Raw genomic sequence first — 24,554 nt, 5'->3', positions numbered from 1 at the left:
CATGTGACCCCATCCTTTCAGTTTGAAGTGGTACAGCTCAGTAAAAGTTGTATCACTTGACTCTTCCGATCACAAGTTTCAGCTTTGAGGATGGCACATAAGTATGATAGGAAACTGGTATATTTGCCATTCCTTCCTTGTATTTGTGCTTGAAGTAGGATACTTGTGGGAGGGAGTTATCATTAAGGACCTGGGTGTTACGTATGATGGGAGGGAGCAACGTTTGTTTCATGAAGCAATGAATAATTCGTTTTCTTTAAAACCTTAACTGCTTATTCTCTTGCTCGATGTTGTGGATGATACAAACTTCACACTTGAACTTCCCCCACCATAGCCATATCCACTGCCACCGAGGCTTCCGGCACCACTTAGGCTGCCTCCGCTGCTAAATCGGCTGATTCCTCCTCCAACATTGATGCGGCTATGTCCACCCCCACCACCTCCCCCACCAAGGCTCAATCCGCTTCCCCCTCCGACACCGTATCCACTCCCTCCTCCGACACCGTATCCACTCCCTCCTCCGACACCGTATCCACTCCCTCCTCCAACACTGTATCCACTTCCTCCTCCGTATCCACCGCCGCCTCCGACTCCATATCCACTTCCTCCTCCAATATCATATCCACCGCCTCCACCACCGATAGAACCGGAACTGCTGATCACAGCTGTCAGATTAGAAATTAGTATTAGAGATTTGATATTGTGGTTCCACCATGTGTGGAATGTTGCATTATTAACTAACTTAACATATTATCAAAGGGTCCAGAGAAATAATCTTCCATGTTCAGATATATGTATTGAGCTCTGAGAATTGTTTATAGTTAGACCAAATCAAGCCTGAACTTTTCCAAGAAGCTAAAATGACTATACTGAGGCTATCATATTTTGGTCACATTTGGTCACATTGGCAAGAGTCAGTGGAAAAGACAATAATGCCAGGAAAAGTTGAAAGCAGCAGGAAAAGAAGACCCAACATGAGATGGGTTGACTCTATAAAGGAAGCCATGGCCCTCAGTTTGCAAAACCTGAGGAAAGCTGGGATGACATTGATTCATAGGGTCACCATGACATTGATTCATAGGGTCACCATGAGTTGGAAGTGACTTGATGGCATTTAACACAGAAACACATTTTGGAATAATAAGGTGAAAGAGAAGATGCCCCTTGTGCATTTTACAAGTTATTATAAATGTTCTTCGTTTCTTTCTGTAATTGTGTGTATCAAATGTGTTATGACATATATGGCACGGCATATTTTGAAAGAAACTAATTTTAAAAGATTTTACGTTGTTTGGCAAGCAACCCCACCCCCCAACAAACAAAACCCTAGCCTCTCAATTAGTTGACGTGCTAAAATGTACTTACAGATGTTGACAGGAGTCGGGCACTCTCCAGACATCCTAAGTGAGACAAAATAACAACTCATTGAAATAAACAACTAATGCCAGACCACCAAGTTGCCCTCATTGGTACAGTTGTTGGCTTGACTAATAGGGGAAGTGAGTTTAATGTAATATACCAACACCTCAGCAGGACAGCTTGAGCTAGAATCACATGCCATCCTAAGAAAACTTGAAAAACATGGACTGGAAGAACTACCAATGTAAAAAGGCAATTGGTTAAGATACCAGCTAAATCTCTGGAGGTTAATTTCAGAAAACACACATAAGAACATATGGACATAAGAAGAGCCATGTTGGATCAGACCAAGGTCCATCAAGTCCAGCAGTCTGTTCACACAGTGGCCAACCTGGTGCCTCTAGGAAATCCACAAACAAGACGACTGCAGCAGCACCATCCTGCCTGTGTTCCACAGCACCTAATATAATAGGCATACTCTTCTGATACTGGAGAGAACAGGTGTGCATCATGACTAGTATCCATTTTTACGAGCAGCCATGGATAGCCCTATCCTCCATGAACATGTCTACTCCACTCTTAAAGCCTTCCAAGTTGGCAGCCATCACCACATCCTGGGGCAGGGAGTTCCACAATTTAACTATACGTTGTGTGAAGAAAGAGTTCCTTTTATCTGTTTTGAGTCTCTTACCCTCCAGCTTCAGCAGATGACACCGCATTCTAGTAATATGAGAGAGGGAGAAAAGCTTCTCCCTGTCCACTCTCTCCATACCATGCATAATTTTATAGACCTCTATCATGTTTCCCCTTAACCGCCTTCTTTCCAAGCTAAATAGCTCTAAGCGTTTTAACTGCTCCTCATAGGGCAGTTGCTCTAGCCCTGTGATAATTTTGGTTGCTCTTTTCTGCACCTTCTCGAGCTCTGCAGTATCCTTTTTTAGGTGTGGTGACCAGACCACACAAACTTCGAATATCCTGGGTCTTTGCTTAGATATGTGTTGAATTTTTTTGCTTGTATCTTGCTTTAGTTATATACAACCCTGACTGTGCTGCAAACTCGTTTTGTATATGTATTTAATTAATTAATTTGATTTTTGGAACCCCACCTTATCACCTTAGAGTCAGTGCTGCTAACAATGCAACAACAGGTTGCAAGGACACAAAGCAGCATAATAGTCCACGAGCAAAAGCAAATCCCTTTAAAAATGCACAAATTAAAAATGCAGCCGAATCTGCCAAAAATAATTTACCCTCTACCTAACTGCATTATGTACAAGTGAAGGTGCCCTCTGCACCCACCATGGTAGGCCATTCCAGAGGGCTGGGCCTACTACAGGAAAAGCTTGTGACCTAACCGTTGCCATACGAACAATCCTCAAAGAGGGTGCCATAAGGAAAAGGCTGTCTGAAGATCGTAGCTGGGATTTGGGAGTATACCACAACATGCAGTTCAATAGTGTGAGGATCATAGTCTGTTAGGAGCTTTAAATTACACCGCCTTTCAGAAACATCACGAATGGCAGATTTTTCATAAGATTACCGAAAATTTCACTCTCCAAAATTTCCAAAAATAATTGCAGTGTTCTCCAATTTTTTGAAATTCATACAGGTGGACATAGTTGGAGGACAATCAACATTTAGCAGTGGTATCCGTGTCTTTACAGAGATTCACAAAAAAGACCAACAGCCCAATCATCTGCATGTGTCCCTGGACAATAAGCATACTGAGTTCGATGGGATTTAGTGCCAAATGCATATGCTCGGGATTGTAGCCCCAAAGTATCAGCACTGCACTGTAAAGGCCATCTGACCCTACATTTTAACATTCTCTGTACCGTATGCATATCAAGAATGCAGTAGGATTGGTAATGTATGCCTCTGAACAATGTCCTGGCTGAGGTTCTGAACATGGAATTAGGACGCTTATCTTCATAAAAGAACTTAGAAAAAGGCAGTCGCTGGGCGGGGGTCAAAAATATTCCCATAGTTCCTTCCCTGAAAGAGGAGATGGACTCTTTACCCACAGATTCCACCCTACCCTTCATCAGCTGTAAGGGGGGTCACATGTCAGTGAACCCTTTCCAGAAACTCCTGCGGCTCTCGAGTTTCCCTCCACCACCACATAACTCCCAGTAGCAGTAGAGGCTAAACAAAGAGACCAAGCAACATCTAAATGGTATAGCTCTCGGAGCCACAGCAATATCTCATTAAGTGAGCTAGCGTTTCCTAGAGTTGAATGGCTTGAACCACATATGTCCTGCATCAGTATTTCAGATTGTGGAAAACTGTGCATCTGTGAAAGGCACATAGCAAGTATGTGCAGCCATGATTTGAATCAGGGCTGTGCAGGGAGGGGAGACGGGGTTTAACCCTTCCATTTCTGGGCTTCCTGAGCTGTTGTTAACCTTTTAAAAGGGTTAAAAGATGTATTCTTTACACTTCATCTTAGCCAAAAGTCTGGGAACCCTAGCCTTCTGTTTCATTTGATAATGGCCTATAATTTTAACTTTGTTGTTAATCTGCTAGTGATTGTAAATTCTGGAGACTATAAGGATTGGGAGTTCGGTTTGAATTTTATCTTAAACCTTGTATTTTATGTAGTTTTGCATTGTTGTATTGCTTCATATTGTCTGAAAGCTTATGAGTTGTATAGATGGACCTATTAATAACTGGAAATGGAACGTGCTCTTTAACCTCCCCCCCTTAAATTTCGAATCTATAGCTTCAATCCAAATCACATCCAAATCCATACAACGTCTTTTACAAATGGTTGCTCTGTTGGAGAACCTTCATCTTGTCTACTAGTGCCCTAATCCTGGTCTACCCCTTTCTAGCTTTTGCCCATCGTCCATGGTACTGATGCCATTCCAGATTCCTGGCTCTAGCACCATTTCCTCACTCTTGGTTTCTATCAGTAGATATATGAATCTATGTAAACTCTTGAAATGATGTTCTCCATGGTCCTTCCCGTCATTCTGGGAAGTGTTGTTCCTGGCTGAAAAGGACAAACAGTCCATTCAAAACATCAAGGCCCCCACAGGGCAGGGACTTGTGAACCCAGCTCCATATTCAGCCAAGCATGGCTGGTTGCTCTGCACCTACCTGCTCTCCTCTCCCTCCAGCAGTGTTCTATAGGTGGCAATTTCAATGTCCAGAGCCAATTTCACATTCATCAGTTCCTGGTAATCACGCAGCAGGCGAGCCAGCTCATCCTTGCGGGTCTGCAGGGTGGTCTGAAGGTCGAGCAACTTGGTCCGAGCATCCTTGAGTGCCAGCTCCCCACGCTGCTCAGATTCTGCTATGGAAGAATGCAGACTATTAACCTGAAAATGAAAAAATACAAATGCCTTCTTTAGTTATGAGTCATTGATCACACACTTTGACTTCCTCACTCTAGCACAAACACAATTTGTTTTTAAAATCAAAAAGGCTTTCAGAAAGTGACATAGGCCAGCTGTGTGTTAGGTGATGCTATTCAAATAAAGTGCAGAATCAGCCAACATCCTTTTTGATAGCACAAGACCCATTGGAATAATCCAATGACAGAATTTGCTTCTAGGCCACTGGTCCTTCTTCAACCAGCCTGGTGCAGTGATTAAGAGTGGTGGACTCTAATCGGGAGAACCGGGTTGGTTTCCCCGCTCCTATACATGAAGCCAGCTGGGTAACCTTGGGCTAGTCACAGTTCTCTCCGAACTCTCTCAGCCCCACCTACCACACAAGGTGTCTGTTGTGGGGAGAGGAAGGCAAGGCTATTGTAAGACAGTTTGAGTCTCCTTAAAGGTAGAGAAAATCAGGGTATAAAAACCAACTCTTCTTCTTCAACAGGATGGGCCATTCTTTTCAAACTGCATTAAAGATGGACCCACCTAGTGGATGGTTGGTGTATTTGACCCATGTCCCCTCCCTTAATAGAGAAAGCAGGCATTGTCGTCCCCTCCACTTTTCTGCTACTGCTTGCAGTAGATAAGAAGGGGCCATGGCTCAGTGGTAGAGCATCTGCTTGGCATGCAGAAGGTCCCAGGTTCAATCCCCGGCATCTCCAGTTAAAGGGACTACCCAAGTAGGTGATGTGAAAGACCTCTGCCTGAGACCCTGGAGAGCCACTGCCAGTCTGACTAGACAATACTGTCTTTGATGGACCAAGGGTCCGATTCAGTATAAGGCAGCTTCATGTGTTCATGTGTCCAAGGACGCCATTCTTATATGAGGAATGGGAAGAGAAAGGCAACACTATGGAGACTAGGGTTAACCAGAAGTAGTGTGACTGTGTGGAGAAATACATTGGAAGTAGGGAGGGCTGGGACAAAATGAAGCACTGACATAAATGAATACTGTATGCAGAGCTTGGAGCTTTGCAAGCCATTGCTAAAGGCCATGCCCATCTACCCTGCAGCATCTCACCTCCTCATGCATGAATGCTCACTTATTTATTTATATCCCACTTTTCTCCCCACAGCTGGGAGTCAAAGTGGCTTAGAACACATGAAACACATGAAGCTGCCTTATACTGAATTGGACCCTCAGTCCATCAAAGTCAGTATTGTCTACTCAGACCGGCAGCGGCTCTCCAGGGTCTCAGGCAGGGGTCTTTCACATCACCTACTTGCCTGGTCCCTTTAACTGGAGATGCCTGGAATTGAACCTGGGACCTTCTGCATGCCAAGCAGATACTCTACTACTGAGCCACGGCCCCTCTACCACTGAGCCATGGTCCCTTCCTCCCTTTTCTCACAACAACAACCCCGTGACGTAGGCCAGGCTGAGAGTTTGCAATAGTGCCAAGGTCACCCAGCGAACTTCTATGGCAGAAGTGGGGATACAAACCCGAGTCACCCAGGGTCCATGTCTGCCACTTTATCCACTACACCACACTGGCTCTGCACTGTGGGTCCTCAGCCTAAAATACAAGGGAAAGATTGAGACACATTGAATTTCAGTATTCTTTGAATGGCTGCTCTTGTTCTCCATTTATCTTTCTTTCGGCTCCTCTAATGCAGCATCCTTTTTTGTACCTTATTTCCTCATACTTACACTAATCCTGTGCAAACAACAGGGCAATCCTCATCAGGGTTACACCCTTCTACTTCTGTTGTAGTCAATGGGCTTGTGTGTGTGTGTGTGTGTGTGTGTGTGTGTGTGTGTAAAGTGCCATCAAGTCGCAGCCAACTTATGGCGACCCCTTATGGGGTTTTCAAGGCAAGAGACTAACAGAGGTGGTTTGCCAGTGCCTTCCTCTGTATAGCAACCCTGGACTTCCTTGGTGGTCTCCCATCCAGATACTAACCAAAGCTGACCCTGCTTAGCTTCTGAGGGGCATTTTTCACGGTAGATTTTGCTTCTGTTTTGCCACAGACTAAAAAAACACACGATTTAAATGTTTTTTTCATGGCCGCAATTTATCCCCATCAATTATCTGTAGTTTTGGTTTTTCATGGGAACAAAGCAAGCTGTATTTGACAACGGTTTGGTCTGTCCCTTTTGCAGGAGGCCTCCCCTTCCAACAGGCTCATTGATTACGCCTGCCCCCAGCTCCGCCGCAACTCCACCCAACAGATTACCTTGTGCGGTTCACCAGCCCCAGCGCAAAAAACAACCACCAGTCCCTCTGGTCTCCTCCATTTTTCTTCCACCCTCGCTCTGTTCTGCTTTTGGAACAGTCAGATTCCAAATTGGGGGGGGCAAGGCAGCGCTTTCCTCAAAGCTTCCCTCTATTTTCTATAGGTGTGGAACCCATTGCCCTTTAATGATAGACAGGATGGGGGGGCAGGGAATCCATGTGCCCAGAGAAGTGTTTAGCTGAAAGTGGGAATGGCGGGGGGGAGAGGAAAGAAGGCCCCTGGATTGTGCGCCGGCTATGATCCAGCCACAGTGCATCGAGAGAGAGGAGGGAGATAAGAGCAGGCTGGCCGCCCCTCTTCAGAAGAGTGATGGGAGGGAGATTCGCCTTGGGTTTTCCGCTCTCAGGATGCACATTTTTCCCATCTGATTTCTCAAAAATCCCCCCTCCCCTCTGGGGCAGAGGGGCCAACAGCCCCTTCCCTTGAACATCCCCCCCACGGGTCCAGCTGCCCTAGACTGAGCTGCCACCACCACCACCCCCAGCACGCGAGGAGCACATGGCGTGGCTCCACCAGTCTCCCCCTGAAGCCGTCCGTCCGATGTCCCCCCGGGCTTGGAGGTGTGGGCCCAGCTCCAAGACCCAACCCGGGCGAGGGGCGGGGAAGGCGTGCGGGCACAGAGGGAGAGAAGTGCCAGGATTCTAGGCAGGCAGGCAGGCAGCCAAAGGGGCAGTATTCTTGTCCGAGCGCAAAACTCCCCCAGCCAATCACCGTTCTTGGGGGAGGAGAAAGGAGACGTCCCGGGGAGCGAAGCAAACATTTTTTCATGGGCATCTGAGCAACAAAACACGCGTCCACAGGAAAGTTCGTCTCAAAAGTGGTTTGGATTGCCTCTCTTTTAATGCCGCTTATTTTGCTCGGTGGGGGAAAATACGGATCTGCAGTGAATAACCAAAATTTGACTCCGACGCAAAACAGTGTCGAAACAGCAGCAAATCTCCATGAAGAATACCCCTGAGATCGGATGAGATCAGGCTAGCCTGGGCCATCCAGGTCAGGGCAGTCAATGGGCTTAGAAGGGTATAAATCTATTTAGGAGCGTACTTCAAATGTACTAAAGGATTCTCAGATGTAGAGACTGAGTGAACATGTCTCAACGAAATGGACATAAAGGCATATAATCCAGTACAACTTCAGAGAGTCGGCATCTCTGGTTCTGTAAGCTAGTAAGATGGGGGAACACTTGGGAATTGTAAGTGAGCCACTCTGTCTTTGGAGGAAGAATGAAGTACAATAAATGAGAAGGACTCGGAAATGGAGATTCTGTGAAGTGTACTATGAAACTTGTCCAGGATGTCCTGAACCTGGCTTGGGTTCTATAGCATTTTACAGATGTGAAACCATGAGTGGCACACCGTTGTCAGTTCTCAGTCAATTTGTTGTGCCGAGAACAGCCCTAAGCTACCTGCAAACATTGTATCTTACCGCTTTCTTCACAATTTCAATTTCAGAACGAAGTCTTTGGACAATCCGGCTCAATTCTGCAATCTCATCTTTGGTGGATTTCAAGTCATCCCCGTGTTTGGAAGCCGTGCTTTGGAGTTCCTGGTACTGAGTTCCACAAAGCAAAGAAACAAGTCATTGCATCTATGTTAAACAAGTTGTGGGTTTGTTTGTTTTTTTGCTGTTTTTTAAAATCATGGGCTACGTTTTGATTGGTTGCAGCATGAAAATAGAGTAGTTTGTTGTGATTTTTTTTTTTAAAGTAGCTGCCTCTATTTCTACACAGAACCTGAAAACTGCACAGTTTGGGTGATACTAAACCCCTTCCACTTTCTATTTTTAAAATAGGTTTCTGACTGCAATTCTATGCATATTTATTCAAGTAAAATCTCATTATATTCAATAGGGCTTACTTTGAGATAAGTGTCCATAGGATTGCAGATGAATTTCTCATTGGTTGAAATTTGATATTGAATACCGTTTTTTATTCCTGCATCACATCATTATGGAACAAACACAGTTAAAACTGGGAGGGGTCTACTTTGAATTCACTTCTTTTGGATATTTTCCATAAGGAAACAATGATCTTTAAATGCATTTTTTAAAACGGTGTTACAATTTCTAACTGTTAACTATGTGTTTTTATCCTTGATGTGTATAGCTAATGCATATGGAGTTCAAAAAGCAAAAAAGGAATATAGGTGAAAGCAATGACACCCCGCATTTTATGTAAACAGGAAGAGAAATGGAAATGTTGGCAAAGTAATACATGGATGCAGAAAGAAAACATGACAAAACATGATGCATTGGTACATCCCTACTTTCCATCCAACTAGACTGGGTTATACAGACTATCACTCCAGTCTTGTTCCATCTACACTGGTGCCTAGGTTGCTTCTAGGTCCAATTCAAAGTACTGGTATTGACCTTTGAAGCACTGTGCCGCTTGGGGCCAGCAGAATTTATGGATTGCTTACTCCCATATGAACCTAGCTGACCATTCTGGTCATCTTCAGAGGCCCTCCTTTGGGTTCTCCTGCTATCTGAGGCCGGATGGATGACTGAGAAAGGGTCTTCTCAGAAGGGTTGCCAGCTCTGGGTTGGGAATTACCTGGAGATTTTGGGGGTGGAGCCTGAGGTGGGGTTTGTAGAAGGGAGGGACTTCAGTGCCATAGAGTCCAATGGCCAAAGCGGCCATTTTCTCCAGGGGAACTGTTTAGGAAAGAAGGCCTAAAGATACATTGGCAATGACCAGGGTTACCAAGAGAAAGATCTAGAGGCAATTTGAACTGAATCTTAAACTTTAATTGGAGGATTCAGAATCATGATTTTAACATATTTATTTATTTATTTCATATATACCCCACCTTCCTCCTCAACCACTCTCTTTCTAGACCCACGGGAACTTACATTGTTTTCTTCTCCTCCATTTTATGCTCACAACAACAATTATACATGAAACCTGTCACCCATTCTATAATCCTGGATTTTATCTTCTAAACTACTTGCTGCCTTGATTACACTGGGCACATTTCGAGTTTCAGTGAACTTGAAATTCTGAATGAGGAGAACACTGAATTCCATTTTGAATTCCCAAAGTGAATTTTTGAATTCTTCAGGAATTCCCTGTCAATTTCAAGGAAGTATTTGCTTTGCAAACCTTGGTTAAATGTGCCTATTTCTACAAACATGCCATTCATTCTCACCTTGCTTTGGTACCAAGCTTCTGCCTCAGCTCTGCTTCTGCTGGCAATATCTTCATACTGAGCTTTGACTTCAGCAATGATGCTATTCAGGTCCAGATCTCTGTTGTTGTCCATTTGAAGGACGACGCTGGTGTCTTTGACTTGGGCTTGTACCTGAGCAAGTTCCTGTAGGAACATAAGAAGTGCTGGATTAAACCAGTCATCTACCTAGTTTGGTATTCTGTTTCACATAGTGCCTGGCTACTTTGTCTTGGAGGGCCAACAAACAGGAGGCATAGAGGCCAAGGCCTCTTTCAACAGTGCCTCCTACCATTGGCATTCAGAGGGTAACTGCCTCTGGATACGGAGGTTCCCTTTAGTCGTTGTGGCTAGCAGCCATTCTGGCATTCAGAAATAAGAAGGAAAAACAAAATTGCTTACCGAATCAAAGAGTGCTCTTAAGAATTGGATGTGCTGTGTCAAGGAATCTGCCTTGGATCCCAGGTCAATCTTGTGCATGTATGAACCATCCACATCCTTCAGAGGAACCATAAAATTACTACTAGTCAGCATAAGCAGAACATAAAAGGTTTTCTTGGAGTTTAGATTGGAATAATGTTTGCAATTGGTCACAGCATGAGGAGGACACTACAGAACATATGTATGTGGCATAGAAGGAAAAATGTATGGCAATTGGCTGGTGTGTAGGGTTGCCAATCTCCAGGTACTAACTGGAGATCTCCTGCTATTACAACTGATCTCCAGCTGATAGAGATCAGTTCCCCTGGAGAAAATGGCTGCTTTTGGCAATTGGACTCTATGGCATTGAAGTCCCTCCCCTCCCCAAACCCTGTCCTCCTCAAGCTCCTCCCCCAAAATCTCCAGGTATTTTCCAAGCTGGAGCTGGCAACGTTACTGGTGTGGGAATATCATGAGTTAAAGAATAAATCTCACTCTTGTGGGGTGGGGGGGGGACTGTGCTGCTCAAAATCCAGTTTTACAATCAAAATACCATTCATACATCTAACATTTTAAAATTTTGAATGAGAATTCTGAAAACATGTTTAATTGCAGATTAATAATGCTTGATTTTAGTTCTAACCCTAACTATAGTAGCAGGTATTACCACTGCTATCAGAAAATGAGGGAGGAAGGGTGACATAATATAGCCCGATCTCGTCACCTCTTGGAAGCTAAGTAGGGTCCGTACTTGGAACCTCCAAAGAAGACTCCCCAGAGAAAGGCAATGGCAAATGCTTCTCACTTGCCTCGAAAGACCCTTGTTGGGGTTGCCAAAGGTCAGCTGCGATATGATGACACTTTGCACACACTCACACATGAGAAAATGAAGACAGACGACATTTGTTTTACAAATGTTTTACAGTGGTTTTTTTTTTTTTTTAGCGAACATTAGCAACCAAGAGTCTGTCAATATTCACTGATGAATGTTGGCGTCTTCTTATCTCAGACAGTCACAGCTGCCTTTCTGTAGCACTGCAGGCCCATATTTGGAATCCCAAATGCTTACATACATTTGATATAAAGTAAGAATGACCATTCTTAAGCTAAGATCACTCACCTTTTTGAGCACCACAAAGTCGTTCTCACAAGCGGTACGTTTGTTAATTTCATCCTCGTATCTGTCAAAAGGAGTTATTATTGTCGTTATTGTTATTACAGATGGTGTTATCATCATCTTCATCATCAACATCATCATCAACAGACTGCAACATCTACAGTTGGATCCCATGGAAAATATCTGCATGTGCAAGGGAGGGAGGTGATTCTTAGCAATTCCCCCTCCCCCTTGGCAGCCCTCCGGTTGTCCTTCATGCTACTCCTGGAGACCCCCCAGTGCCCGAGAAGTGGCATTTTGAGTGAGTTTCAGGCGGCAGTGGTAGAAGGGTGGCAGGGAAGTCACAATTGGGTGCACAGAAGATATCCAACCCATAATGTACTCTACCATTTTCATTGTGTGTCTTCCCTCAATCTAATCGATTAGGCTAGACTGGAAGACAAGGGTTGACTCAAGCCCTTGAAAGAAGTGCCATGTTTCAGCACAGAACTTCAGTTAGAGCTGAGTGGATATGTTTCATATAAGCTTGAGATCTGGAGTGGCGCCTGGTGGTGTAGCTCAAGTAATATGGTTTCAGAATCATAATCAAATGGCTGCTTATGACTTAGATCCACCAGAGCATTTCTGTGGAAGGAAGGATTTCTGCCCATGGTGCATGATTTTCTCACCTCCCCATTCCCACTGCAGCCGCAAATGCCCCCCCTCCCAAAATACTCTTCCTGGGGCTCCATTTCCCCCTGGGAACAGCATTGCAGGAGGCCTTTGAGGCTGAGAAAGGGGGTGAGAAAGTCACATGTTTGCATTTAAGCCTAGGGGCACTTACTTGTAGGGGTGAGAATGGTACAGCAGGAGAATCAGAACTGATGAACACCTTCAGCGAAACCAGTGGCCATTACAGCAGGAAATATTATGTTACCAACTAAACTGCATGTCTGATTTGGGCCTTTGTGGAAGCAACATCAAATCTCTAGTGATGTTACAGTTAAAGATTTCTAATTTTTAAAAAGAAAGTGGGGAGGGGTGACACAGACCTTGGAGATGCTGAAAAGAAATTGATGGCTGATTTTGCCAATCACTTGAAAATGGACCACACAAACGCTATTGCTTTGGTTGAAGACCTAGCTATCTATTCCTAGAAGCAATCTTAGAGGTTCATTCTATCTCACATACTTGTTCTTGAAATCCTCGACAAGCTCTTGTGTGTTCTTCAGTTCAACATCCAGATGGTTTTTATCACTGATTAGACTTTCCAGCTGCCGTCGGAGACCATCAATATATGCCTCATAGAGGGGCTCGAGATTGTCCCTTAGAGCCGGAGTGCCCTGCTGGTATAGCAAGTCCCATTTGGTCTCCAGCACTTTGTTCTGTTGCTCGAGGAATCGTACCTACACCAGACGAGGGATAAAGAAAGAGATGTTTGGTATAGATCTTTCTCCAAGATCTTTCTTTCACTGTAGAACCAAAGCAGAGCCAAATCCCACACGCAGGTGCGCATGATATGGAAAGATTGTAAGGATGCTTGGCTTGAAAGTGGTCAAGATTAGCAGTCCCACATGTGAATTCTGATGTGGTCACTTCCATGGAGAGGATGGTACCATGGGTGTTACTGCACCCTTGGTCTGATTCACAGGATACTAATACCAGGAGACCCTGACATCAATGGCCCAGAGTAGCCTGATCTTGTCAGATTTCGGAAGCTAAGCAAGGCCGGACCTGGTTAGTACTTGCATGGAAGACCACCAAGGAAGTCCAGGGTTGCTACAGAGAGGCAGACAATGGCAATCTATGTCTGGTCGTCTCTTGCCTTGAAAACCCCATGGAGTCACCATACATCAGCTGTGACTTGATGGCACTTTTCACCAATACCTGGGAAGTACATCCCCATCTTTGAACCAATACCACCCAGCTCCAATAAAAGGGTATCTAGAAATGAAATGAAATATGCAGAAGTCTTTTTGATGACTAGTATGGTGTAGTAGCTAGAGAGTCAGACTAGGATCTGGGAGATCCAGGTTCTAATCTCCACTCTACCATGGAAACTTGCTGGGTGACCTTGGGCCAGTCACACACTCTCGATCTAACCTAACTCACAGGGCTGTTGTGAGGTTGAAAGAGAGAAGAGGGGAACAATGTAAGCTGCTTTGGTTCCCCATTAGGGAGAAAAGCAGAGTATAAATGAAGGAAATAAAGGACACTAATCAGGACAGGAAAGTGTAGGAGAGAACATCAAGAACGCCACCATTTTGTCACTCAACCATGTATTTAAACATGTCCATGTGATTCTAGTACCTTCTTTTGCTTTTGCCCTGCTCAGAATAACAGCCCAGCACCACCTCTCTCTCTCTCTCTCTCTCTCTCTCTCTTTCAGAGTTTCCCATCACTAGGGTTGCCAGGTCCCTCTTTGCCACTGGTGGGAGATTTTGGGGGGCGGAGCCTGAGGAGGACAGGGTTTGGGGAGGGGAGGGACTTCAATGCCATAGAGTCCAATCGCCAAAGCGGCCATTTTCTCCAGGTGAACTGATCTCTATTGGCTGGAGATCAGTTGCAATAGCAGGAGATCTCCAGCTAGTACCTGGAGGTTGGCAACCCTACCCATCACTAGCTGTGAAATCGTATGCAGAGTTACACCCTTCCGTGTCCATTGATGCATCTGTGGAATGCAACTTTCCTGCCTCTTCCACTACAGCCCACTTATTACTGAGGTCCAGGAGACCCTGAGGAATTATATGGCTGGGGCTCTGCAGCAGGAAGAGAGAATCAGTGGAAACTGCAAATTTGAATCCAACGCAATAGACTTATAAAATGTAATAATTTTTGTTTGTTTCCTTCATTTATACCCCACTTTTCTCCCTAAGGGACACTCAAAGTATTTTATAACCTTCTACCTTTCTTCATTTTATCCTCACATATACTCCATGAGGTAGGTTAGGCTGATTTTACACTGTAGAAAACATAAAGTGTTTTAAATTTATTGTACTGGTTTACAAGGAACGCTGGGAAATGTAGTTCTAGGAGGAGGGCCAAATGCCATTAATAGAGAATTCTCAAGACTCTTGTAAAACCACAATTCTTAGGGTTCATTTGAGGTTGCTATGACAGTTATTCCTAAAGCCTGGTTGGTGTGTTTGTACTTAAAGCCTGAAGTAGATTTTAAGAATTGGGTAGTTTCAGTTCTATCTACTAGTAGGGACACCAACCTGCTATTACAACTGATCTCCAGATGACAGAGGTCAGTTCCCCTGGATAAAATGGCTACTTTGGAGGATGGACTCTATGGCATTGTACCCTGCTGAGGTTATTCCCCTCTCCAAACCCCACCTTCCCCAAGTTCCACCCCCAAATCTTCAGGAATTTCCCCACCCAGAGCTGGCAACTATCTACTAGGGAGGATGAGAGCCCATTTTCTTTGTATTTCCAAGGCTGTGCATGTTTTTATCTTGGTCATAAAAATACTGTACTGTGGGAATCTCATGCAGAACATGACTCTGCCAAACACTTCCTGGATGATCTTGGCCAAGAAACTGTGTGTCTCACACCATCAGAACCTTCATTTGTGAATCAAAAAAGAATGGCAATTAAGGAAATTAGCCTAAAGGTTTGTACAAAGAATGGATGATATAAATATTTTTAAAGCGTGGCATGAAGCTGTAGTATAGATTGCCCGATGGTTCCCCATTTGGGCCTCTGGAATACTTGCCTGCTCAGAGACAAGGAGATGAACCTTCTGTAAATAATTGCAACTCCACTAAGTTTGAGGAAGACCCTCATGTATTTGTGGGGTGGGGGGGAGAGAATGTGATTCTGCTAAAAAGAGTGGGACAGTCTAGCTGTTAATAAGCACAGAAAGTGCGAAAGCTTTATTATACTCCCAGGTTAAGAGCAACTTTAGATGTTATCTGCAGTGGAGGAACAGGACATGCAAGTTCTCTAACCTAGCCACAGGTCTAAAGCACAGCCTTTGTGTCTCCCCAGTTCAGAAATACAAACTTCTCACAGTGGGAGATGCAGAGGCTGCTTTTTCCAATGGGACCTTGCTGTAGGGGAACCCAATGTTTTGTAATTTGTGCTTCCTGTTCCTGCATGGGAGGATAATCTCCGAAGCTGTTCTTGGATTTGACATCTGAGTCTCCACTTTTGGAGAGGACACAATTGGTAGGGACAGGCAGCAGGTTCCTGCCTACCTGTACAGTCAAGAACCTGGATGCAAGTAGATGGGATTGATAGGGCAGTAACATCATAGAGAAGGGAGGTAGTGTTTCTGGGTAGACCCTGGCTGGAATAGAGCATCCTACAGGAATAAGGGTAGCTTTTCTGTTTCCTTGAACCTCTGAAGGCATCTTTGCAAACAGATTTGGAAAAACGTGCTGCACATGTTTGTGGTTGCTGCATGTCCCTGTCTCCAAGCTCTTTACACATTTACATTTTGGCACATAATTCTTTTGTATTTATTTAATTTAAAATTTATATCCTGGTTAATATTTGAATGAGCAACCTCCAATGAATACCAAGGTCATGACACGGAGGCAGGCAATGGCAAACAAACCACCTCTGAATGTCTCTTGCCTTGAAAACCCTACAGGGTCACCATAAGTCAGCTGTGATTTGATGGCACAAAAAATGTATTTAAACATTTATACCAGTTTTTAGTTTTTAGGGATACAAAAATGGAAAAAAAGGGGAAGGGGAACAAAATTAAACAAAATTAAGGGGTCGGTGTCCAGTCCGATCCCTCATCAACATCCAACGTCCAATTTTGATATCAATAATTGATAATTAATCTTAATTTTGCTTACACTTCTATAGAGAATATAAAAGTAAAATTTCAAGTTTAATAATGATTCTATGAAATATAAAATTCTACTCTTAATAACCAACTAAATTTTATTGTAAAGCTTACACTAAAAGAAACACTAATTATCTAACTTCAGAATTACTTCTCTGCTCACACATGAGCAGCGGAGGCTGATCTGGTGAACTGGATTTGTTTCCCCGCTCTTCCACACGAAGCCAGCTGAGTGACCTTGGGCTAGTCACAGTTCTCTTAAGAGCTCTCTCAGCCTCACCTACCTCACAGGTTGTCTGTTGTGGGGAAGGGAAGGGAAGGTGATTATAAGCAGGTTTGATTCTCCCTTAAGTGGTAGAGAAAATCGGCATATAAAAACCAACTCTTCTTCTTCTTCTTCATACCCCAGTGTTCTCCCCTCCTCAATCTTACAATAACTGTGAAATAGTTAGGCTGAGAGAAAGTGACTGGCCCAATGTCACCCAGGGGGCATCTACGGCAGAGTGGGAGTTTGAACCTGGGTCTCCCAGATCCTCGTGCAACACTCTGACTACTAAGCCAAGCACAGTGGCTCCCTGCACACGTGGCTTTTTTATTTATTTGCTACTTTTTAATCCTGCCCTTCCCCCCAAAGACCTCAAGGCAACAAACATCAGTATCCCATTTTCTCCTCATGGCAATCCGGTGAGCATACAAATGGACCTTGGGGTTGTTTGGAGGTTCTGGCAGGGGAGCGCAGCTATCGTATACCCTTGACCGAAGAACGGTGCACTCCTATCTGGGATGGTCGTCCTCTTCCACCGAGCGCGCAGCTTCGGGAGGGACGCACATGGAGCGGTGAGGGAGGCAGGGGACACCCGCCTAGCCAGCCAGATCAGCCGAATCAACCCTGGCGATCAATGGGGTGACAGATGTCGCAGCCAGATTGCCCACACATCCCAATCCTGTGAGCTAGGATAAACTAAGAGACAGAGAGCGACTGGCCCAAGTGAACCTTTTGGCTGAGGGGGGATTTGAACCTGGGTCTCCCAGGTCCTAGTCTGACACTCCAACCACTACACCGCACTGGTTAGGAAGTTTTCATTGCATGAAGAAATTCTCAGGTTCAGTCGCCAGTGACAGGGTTCTCAGTCAGCAGACATAGGCAGTACCAATGCATGAGATGCCGCAATAGAACCAGTAACAGTAAGCAATACTGTCTTAGGTAGACCATAGGAACATAAGAAAGGTCATGGTGGATCAGACCAAGGCCCATCAAGTCCAGCAGTCTGTTCACACAGGGGCCAACCAGGTGCCTCTAGGAAGCCCACAAACAAGATGACTGCAGCAGCACCATCCCGCCTGTGTTCCACAGCTCCTAATATAATAGGCATGCTCCTCTGATCCTGGAGAGAATAGGTATGCATCATGACTAGTATTCATTTTGACTAGTAGCCATGGACAGCCCTGTCCTCCATGAACATGTCCACTCCTCTTAAACCCTTTCAAGTTGGCAGCCATCACCACATCCTGGGGCAGGGAGTTCCACAATTTAACTACGCGTTGTGTGAAGAAATACTTCCTTTTATCTGTTTTGAATCTCTCACCCTCCAGCTTCAGCAGATGACCCCGTGTTCTAGTATTATGAGAGAAGGAGAAGCCATCACCACATCCTGGGGCAGGGAGTTCCATAATTTAACTAGGTAGACTTGGTATAAGGCAGCTTCATATGTTAATATATGGAAAATAAGAATAGCTGTGTGATGGTATTCCCTTTTTTGGTCACAGTGTAATTGATGGGAGTCAAGAAATGGCCCTGAAAGCCACATATTAGATATGGCAAGGAAGCACGAGACCCAACCCATCACCTCCATTTTCATCCTCTGATCATCTCCATCTCCAATAGTATATCCCCTTGCCACCCTTCAGCCTCTCCTTCTTGGCCATCCCACCCTCTGCTTACACCAGCTCCAATACCGCAAGTATCAAAGAGGACTGAAACCAGGGTGCAGCGAATGGGCACACTTTCAAAACATGATCCAAACTGACTCTTAACATTCTGAAATATTTTGGAATTAAAAGGTAAAATTTTAGATATTTATATCCAACTCTTCTCTGCAATGGGAAACCCAAGCAGCTTACAACATGGTTCTCCCCTCCTCCACTATCCTCACAACAACAACTCTGGGAGATAGATTAGGCTGAGAGGGGCAGACTGGCCCAAGGTTACCCAGCAAGCATCCAAGGCTGTGTGGGGATGCAGATCTCCCAGATCCTCCAGCCACTCTAGCTGCTAAAGAAGAAGGAGGAGGAGGAGGAGGAGGAGGAGGAGGTGTTGGTTTTTTATATGCCTATTTTCTCTACCTTTTAAGGAGAATCAATCCGGCTTACAATTTCCTTCCCTGCCTCTACCTACAAGAGTTACCCTATGAGGTAGGTGAGGCTGAAAGAGTGCCAATAGAACTGTGAGTAGCCCAAGATCACCCAGCAGGCTTCATGTAGAGGAGTGGGGAATCAAACCCGATTCTCCAGATTAGAGTCTACCGCTCTTAACCACTACACCATGTTAGCAATCCCCTTTGAGCCCTTAGAATGAAAAGAAGGAGGAGGAGGAGGAAGAGGAGGAAGAGGAGGGGGAGGAGTTGGTTTTTATATGCCGACTTTCTCTCCCACTTAAGGAAGAATCAAACCGGCTTACAATCATCTTCTCTTCCCTTCCCCACAACAGACACCCTGTGAGATAGGTGAGGCTGAGAGAGTGTGACTAGCCCAAGGCCACCCAGCTGGCTTCATATGTAGGAGTGGGGAAACAAATCCATTTCACCAGATTAGCCTCCATAGCTCAAGTAGAGGAGTGCAGAATCAAACCCGGTTCTACAGATCAGAGTCCACCGCTCCAAACCACGGCTCTTAACCGCTACACCATGCTGGCTCTCTGGCATGCATGGCATCATTTTTTTATAGACTTTCCTTCATCAGGAGAACTATTTAGTTATTACTTTTTAACCATTTCTTCTCTCAGAAGCTTTAAATTAAGTTTAAGTTATAACAAGCTAAGAAAGCCATACACTCTGTCAGTATTCAGCCAATATCTCCACCCCCCACAAACACACACACTACACATTTTCCAAGGAACATGTGCTGCCAGGGTGCTTACATTGCTCAAGTAATTAATCATTTTGGAAACAAACAATACCCCAAAGGGGGAGTCCACTGAAAGAGTGCGCAACACGAAACTGACATGGTAATTGACAGGTATAGTTTTAATAGACAAGGTATTGCATTCCCACTGAGGCTGCTGTCATGTATCCATTAGACAGATGCTGACACATTTCCAAGGATTCTATAAAAATGATACAGATGTGGGTGTAAAGTGCCGTCAAATCACAGCCAACTTATGTCATTCAGATGCAAGAAGGAGATGCGACCCATAGGGTTTTCAAGACAAGAGGGGGTGGTTTGCTATTGCCTGTCTTTGTATAGCAACCCTGGACTTCCCTGGTGGTCTCCCATTCAAGTACTGACCAGGGTCGATCCTGCATAGCTTCCAGGAGCTGATGAGATTGGGCGAGCCTGGGCCGTCTACAATTCAGATAGTATATAGGAAATTATATGATAAGCTAAAGAGGCTGATTTGATGATGATGATGATTGCATCTGAACTACATCTCTAGATCCATCATGAGCCACAACCTTTCTTGGTCCATTTAATTTCAGTCTGTAACTGAGGAATGGTATGCTTGAACACTCCCCAATGTAAAAAGCTCCCTTGTACATGGATAATCAGCATGTCAAAAGAGAAGGCTAGATGAGAACAAGATGTGGTTGCTTTCTGCGTGCAAGGAGTTTCAAAGAAGAACCTGAGAAGAGCCCTGCTGGATCAAATCACTGGCCCATCTAGTCCTGCATCCTGCTTCTTTCAGTGGCCAACCAGATGCCCTGGAAAGACCACAAAAGGGACAAAGCCTCCATCTGCTGTTGCCTCCCAGGACTGGTATCAAAGGGCTTCTGCCTCTGGACGCAGAAGTTCCATGAATCCCTTTGAAAGCCATTCATGCCGGGGCCCATCACTATATCTACTGGCAGTGAATTCTAGAATGTGACTGCTCATTGAGCTCCTTGTCTGCAGTTGAACAGTCCAAGAACTCATCTCCCATTCCATTTATTCTAAATGAGTGATGTTGCATTTTTTGAGATGGTAAGGTAAACGTGGGGTGTGTTGACATCTTTCCAGTATTGAAAAGGATCTCAGAAGGAAGAGAAGCAACAATGGCTTACTCTACCTAGCTGAGGACAAGAAGAAACCATTGTCCACTAGGAAGTGTCCACACATTAATCATTAGAGAGACTTCCATAACCAACTTAGCAATTCAAGAAATAAAAAACGTCACCAATCCAGCCCACTTCAGATGGCTACCTGGCAGCAAGGTCTTCACAGGTAAGGGCCATATGTTCTCTTGCATGACCAGGATAACACTAACAAACTCCAAGGAGAGATATAAAATTATATTATAGAATATGTATCTCAGAACCTTTGAGCATTTTATTTTCCTTACCTAGGAAATCCTTGGGGGGATACTATTTAACCATAGCTTAGTAAACAGGGTTTTCAGGGCATAGCTAAGGGTGGCTGATCTTCTCAGTGACTTTTGTAGGCTTCCCTAATAATGCTACAGGATTCCTCTTGCTGTGCCCACCTCAAGTAAGTTTCTCTATGCACACGTCTTCCTAGCACAGCACTTAATCACATGCATGCATTTATGTTTACAAACACAATGGCTTCATACATGTGAATGAAACGGGCAAATCACATGCAGTGTATTCAATGTATTTGTGGATCTTCTAGTTTGCACTTTAGTATATAGCGAGGCGTTCGAGATGTTGAACCCCTCAACTTTCATTGTCTTCCTTGGATAAAAAGAAAGACATCCAATTGCCATGAGCCTTCAAAAGAACTTAGAAAGATTTTCCGGCCTGCACCTCATCACCTCACTGTTCTAAAATAAAAACTCCTCATCTTAAATTTTTTTGCTTAGAACATATTTTAAAGAAAGCTCAACAGAACTGTAATTAAAAATCTCTCTGCAACGTTAGGAACAGAAATACATGATGAATGTCCCAAACCACTTATTTTGGAGCAGTAAAATGGTTTGAAGCTCATTTTCTCATAAGAAAACCATGACATGATTTATTGTCACATACACTGTTGTGGGTTAGAGTCTACATCATCATATGATGCAGTGAATTCTCAACACACACACGTACATACGCACGCACGCACACACGCACACACGCACACACACACACACACACACATAGAGAGAGAGAGATTATGAACAGTGGTTAATAAAATAAAGAGGCATACTTTGTAAAACTTCTATATAGAACTGAAAAGTATACAATAAAAGCAAATTGACTATTCATACCACTGCAGACTCTTACATTTCATGCCCCTCTCATTCTGTGTTGCCCGGCTGAGAATTTATTTCTGCATCTGATGAAGTGGGCTTTAGCCCACAAAATCTTATGCTTCAATAATGTGGGTTAGTCTTCAGAGTAGGACCAGACTCCCTTGTGCTTGTCCGGCAATAGGTCAATAAGGTTACCCCACTGGAATTTATTCTCATAGGAGGTAAATATGAGTGGCACTCTGATGCTGAATTTGCCAGCCAAGTTACTTGCAATGCTAGAAAAGGAGAATTTCAATATCAGAGTAACATTTCATTTTAATGGAGCCCCCAACAAATAATCTAGTCAATTTCCCATTAACGATTTTGAGCATCTCAGAATCAGGCAGAGAAATTTCCTGGAACTTGTTCTAGAGATGCTGTGGACCGGACATGGGACATTCCACATGTGCTATACCACTGAACATAATGAACAAAATTCCCATTGCCCTTGTGATGTTAGCTCAGATACCATTCTCTAGACATAAACATGAGAAAGACTTAGACTTAAACCTTTAAACTTCTGTAACCAACAGTATAACCCACAAACTGCCAGTGTTGGGTACCTCAACATAAACAGTCTATGGTCCACCCATGGAACAGCATGGTACACAAAGTCCTTAGAACTGAGGTGCCCAAAGGACATGTATGGTAGTTTTAATCACTTGGAGACCACCATCTTAATTATGCGAAACAACCTCTTTGTAACTAGGTAGAGTCAACATTTTTTCTTTGTACGTATTTGTAAATTGTGAAAGTTATAGAGACAGAAAGGTACAATTCCATCATTTCATCCAAACTATTGTTCCACGATAGGAGAACCTATGATTATAGCATTCCTGACCGGTGCTTGTACCACCTTGTTTTGATAACCTCCAAAGAAAGGACATTCTACAGCCTCCTTAAAGTCAGATTATTTCATTCATAAAATACCCTCCTAGTTAGGAGGTTCTTCCTGATCTTTAATCCATCCCTACCTTTCTGTAGTTTAAAGTCATTACAGAAGACCTACATGTATGTCCTTGCTTAGGGCCAAATGATACTGTGAGGGGAAAAGAAGATCTGTATAGTACATTTCAAAGCACTGCTAAAGAATGCAAAGTCACCATCATTTCCTATTTTTAAGTATCATAAAATCAAGTCTTTGCCCATTTTTTGCAATGCAGTTCACCTCATGCCCTGTCTTACCTTGTCAATGAAGGTGGCGAATTTGTTGTTGAGGGTCTTTATCTGTTCCCTTTCTTGCACCCGAACCCTCTGGAGCTCAGGATCAACTTCCATGTGCAGAGGAGTCAGTAGATTCTTGTTAACAATAACATTATGGATGCGTCCAGGTGCCGGACAGGGCCCAGGGCCTGAAATGGCATATCCACCAACACCAAAGCCTCCCAGGCCAGCACCACCACCAAAGCCAGCACCACCACCACCAAAGCCTGCACCACCACCAAAGCCACCACCAAAGCCTGCACCACCACCAAGGCCTGCTCCACTGCCAAACCCTATACCACCACCACCAAAACCTCCATAATTGGCAGCACTAAAGCTGCTGAACCCTTGACCACCACCAACTAAGCCTCTTCCACCAAAACCTCCACCACCACCACCAGAAACCAGGCCCCGAGATATCCGCTTGCTTCCACCAAGACTGTAGAGACTTCTGCTACCAAAGCCACCAATTAAAGCTCCTGCTCCTCCAATGGGAACTAGGGATGCTGAGCCAGTGCCCGCTCTGAAGCCACTGCTAGAAACGGAATAGCCCCTTCTTCCACCCGCTGTCATCGATCTGGAGCTGAACTGCCGGCTCATGGTGGCTCCTTAGGAACAGTAGAGTTTAGGACAGCAAGGTTAGAAAGCAGGATGTGAACAGCAGCTTGAGAGGAGACCAAGAGCCCCCTGTGATGTGGGAGTGGGAGATTTCTCCTTATATCTGTTTGACAAGCTGGGCTTGGTTGCATGGGAATGGGAAGATTAAGACAGAATATTCATTATGGGCTTGGCTTGCCTTCAAGCAATGAGTTCTCCATTAACGGCTCAACACCAAACACAAACACACCTACCAGGTAGCTTTCGTTTGTCGAAATTGCTTTCTTTGCAATACTTCCCTGCCTGCATCTCTTTCATGTTAACCGCTACCTCCTCTGCTGTTTTCAAAGGGCTTTAAGCTATGGTATGGCAAGCAGATAAGTCAAGGGATGCCAATCCAGGATGCTTTTCTGCTGGAACAATTAACTGAGTGTTGCACTGAGAGATCTGAGGGCAAGTCGTAATGAAAGATGCTCTGCAGAAGAGGTGATTTGATATGTGATACCCCTGATGAGCTTTTGAGAATATGAGAGGTGTGTGTGGGGGGGTGTGGGGGGGTGTTTCATGCAGCTGCAGAAATGGCTCAGCCAAGGGAAAAGATCTAAAGAGGGGGGGATTTCCAATGTTGCTGTTTCCCGTGATATGGATTTTCTATAAATTCACTGTATCTTGTCCAGAAGTACAGATAGAGCAATTTGAGTAATAAAGCTGGTGTTTTTCTTCATGATGCCAAGTTGTGGATCTTTTGCTGCTTCTTGGTCATACTTAATATATCAATGTACCATATTGCAACTTTCATTATTTCGGTTTAATTATACAGACTGACCTGGATGGCCCAGGCTAGCCCAATCTTGTCAGA

The 24,554-nt window shown here is 44.4% G+C and overlaps 1 protein-coding gene across 1 annotated transcript; it reads right to left on the bottom strand.

Annotated features, from left to right (window-relative positions):
- Window positions 1-213: 213 nt before the first annotated feature.
- Window positions 214-23,821, bottom strand: LOC130493496 (keratin, type II cytoskeletal 6A-like). The gene is made up of 9 exons (XM_056867251.1): window positions 23,081-23,821; window positions 12,855-13,069; window positions 11,688-11,748; window positions 10,550-10,645; window positions 10,130-10,294; window positions 8,406-8,531; window positions 4,462-4,682; window positions 1,366-1,400; window positions 214-665 (listed from the first exon to the last, which is right to left on the bottom strand). The coding sequence occupies exons 1-9, from the start codon at window positions 23,696-23,698 to the stop codon at window positions 265-267; spliced, it is 1,938 nt and encodes a 645-aa protein (XP_056723229.1). The 5' UTR covers window positions 23,699-23,821; the 3' UTR covers window positions 214-264.
- Between the last annotated feature and the right edge of the window lie 733 nt (window positions 23,822-24,554).

Source organism: Euleptes europaea, chromosome 1, assembly GCF_029931775.1.
Source record: "Euleptes europaea isolate rEulEur1 chromosome 1, rEulEur1.hap1, whole genome shotgun sequence".
NCBI lineage: Eukaryota > Metazoa > Chordata > Lepidosauria > Squamata > Sphaerodactylidae > Euleptes > Euleptes europaea.
This window is presented reverse-complemented; position numbering and strand designations above follow the sequence as displayed.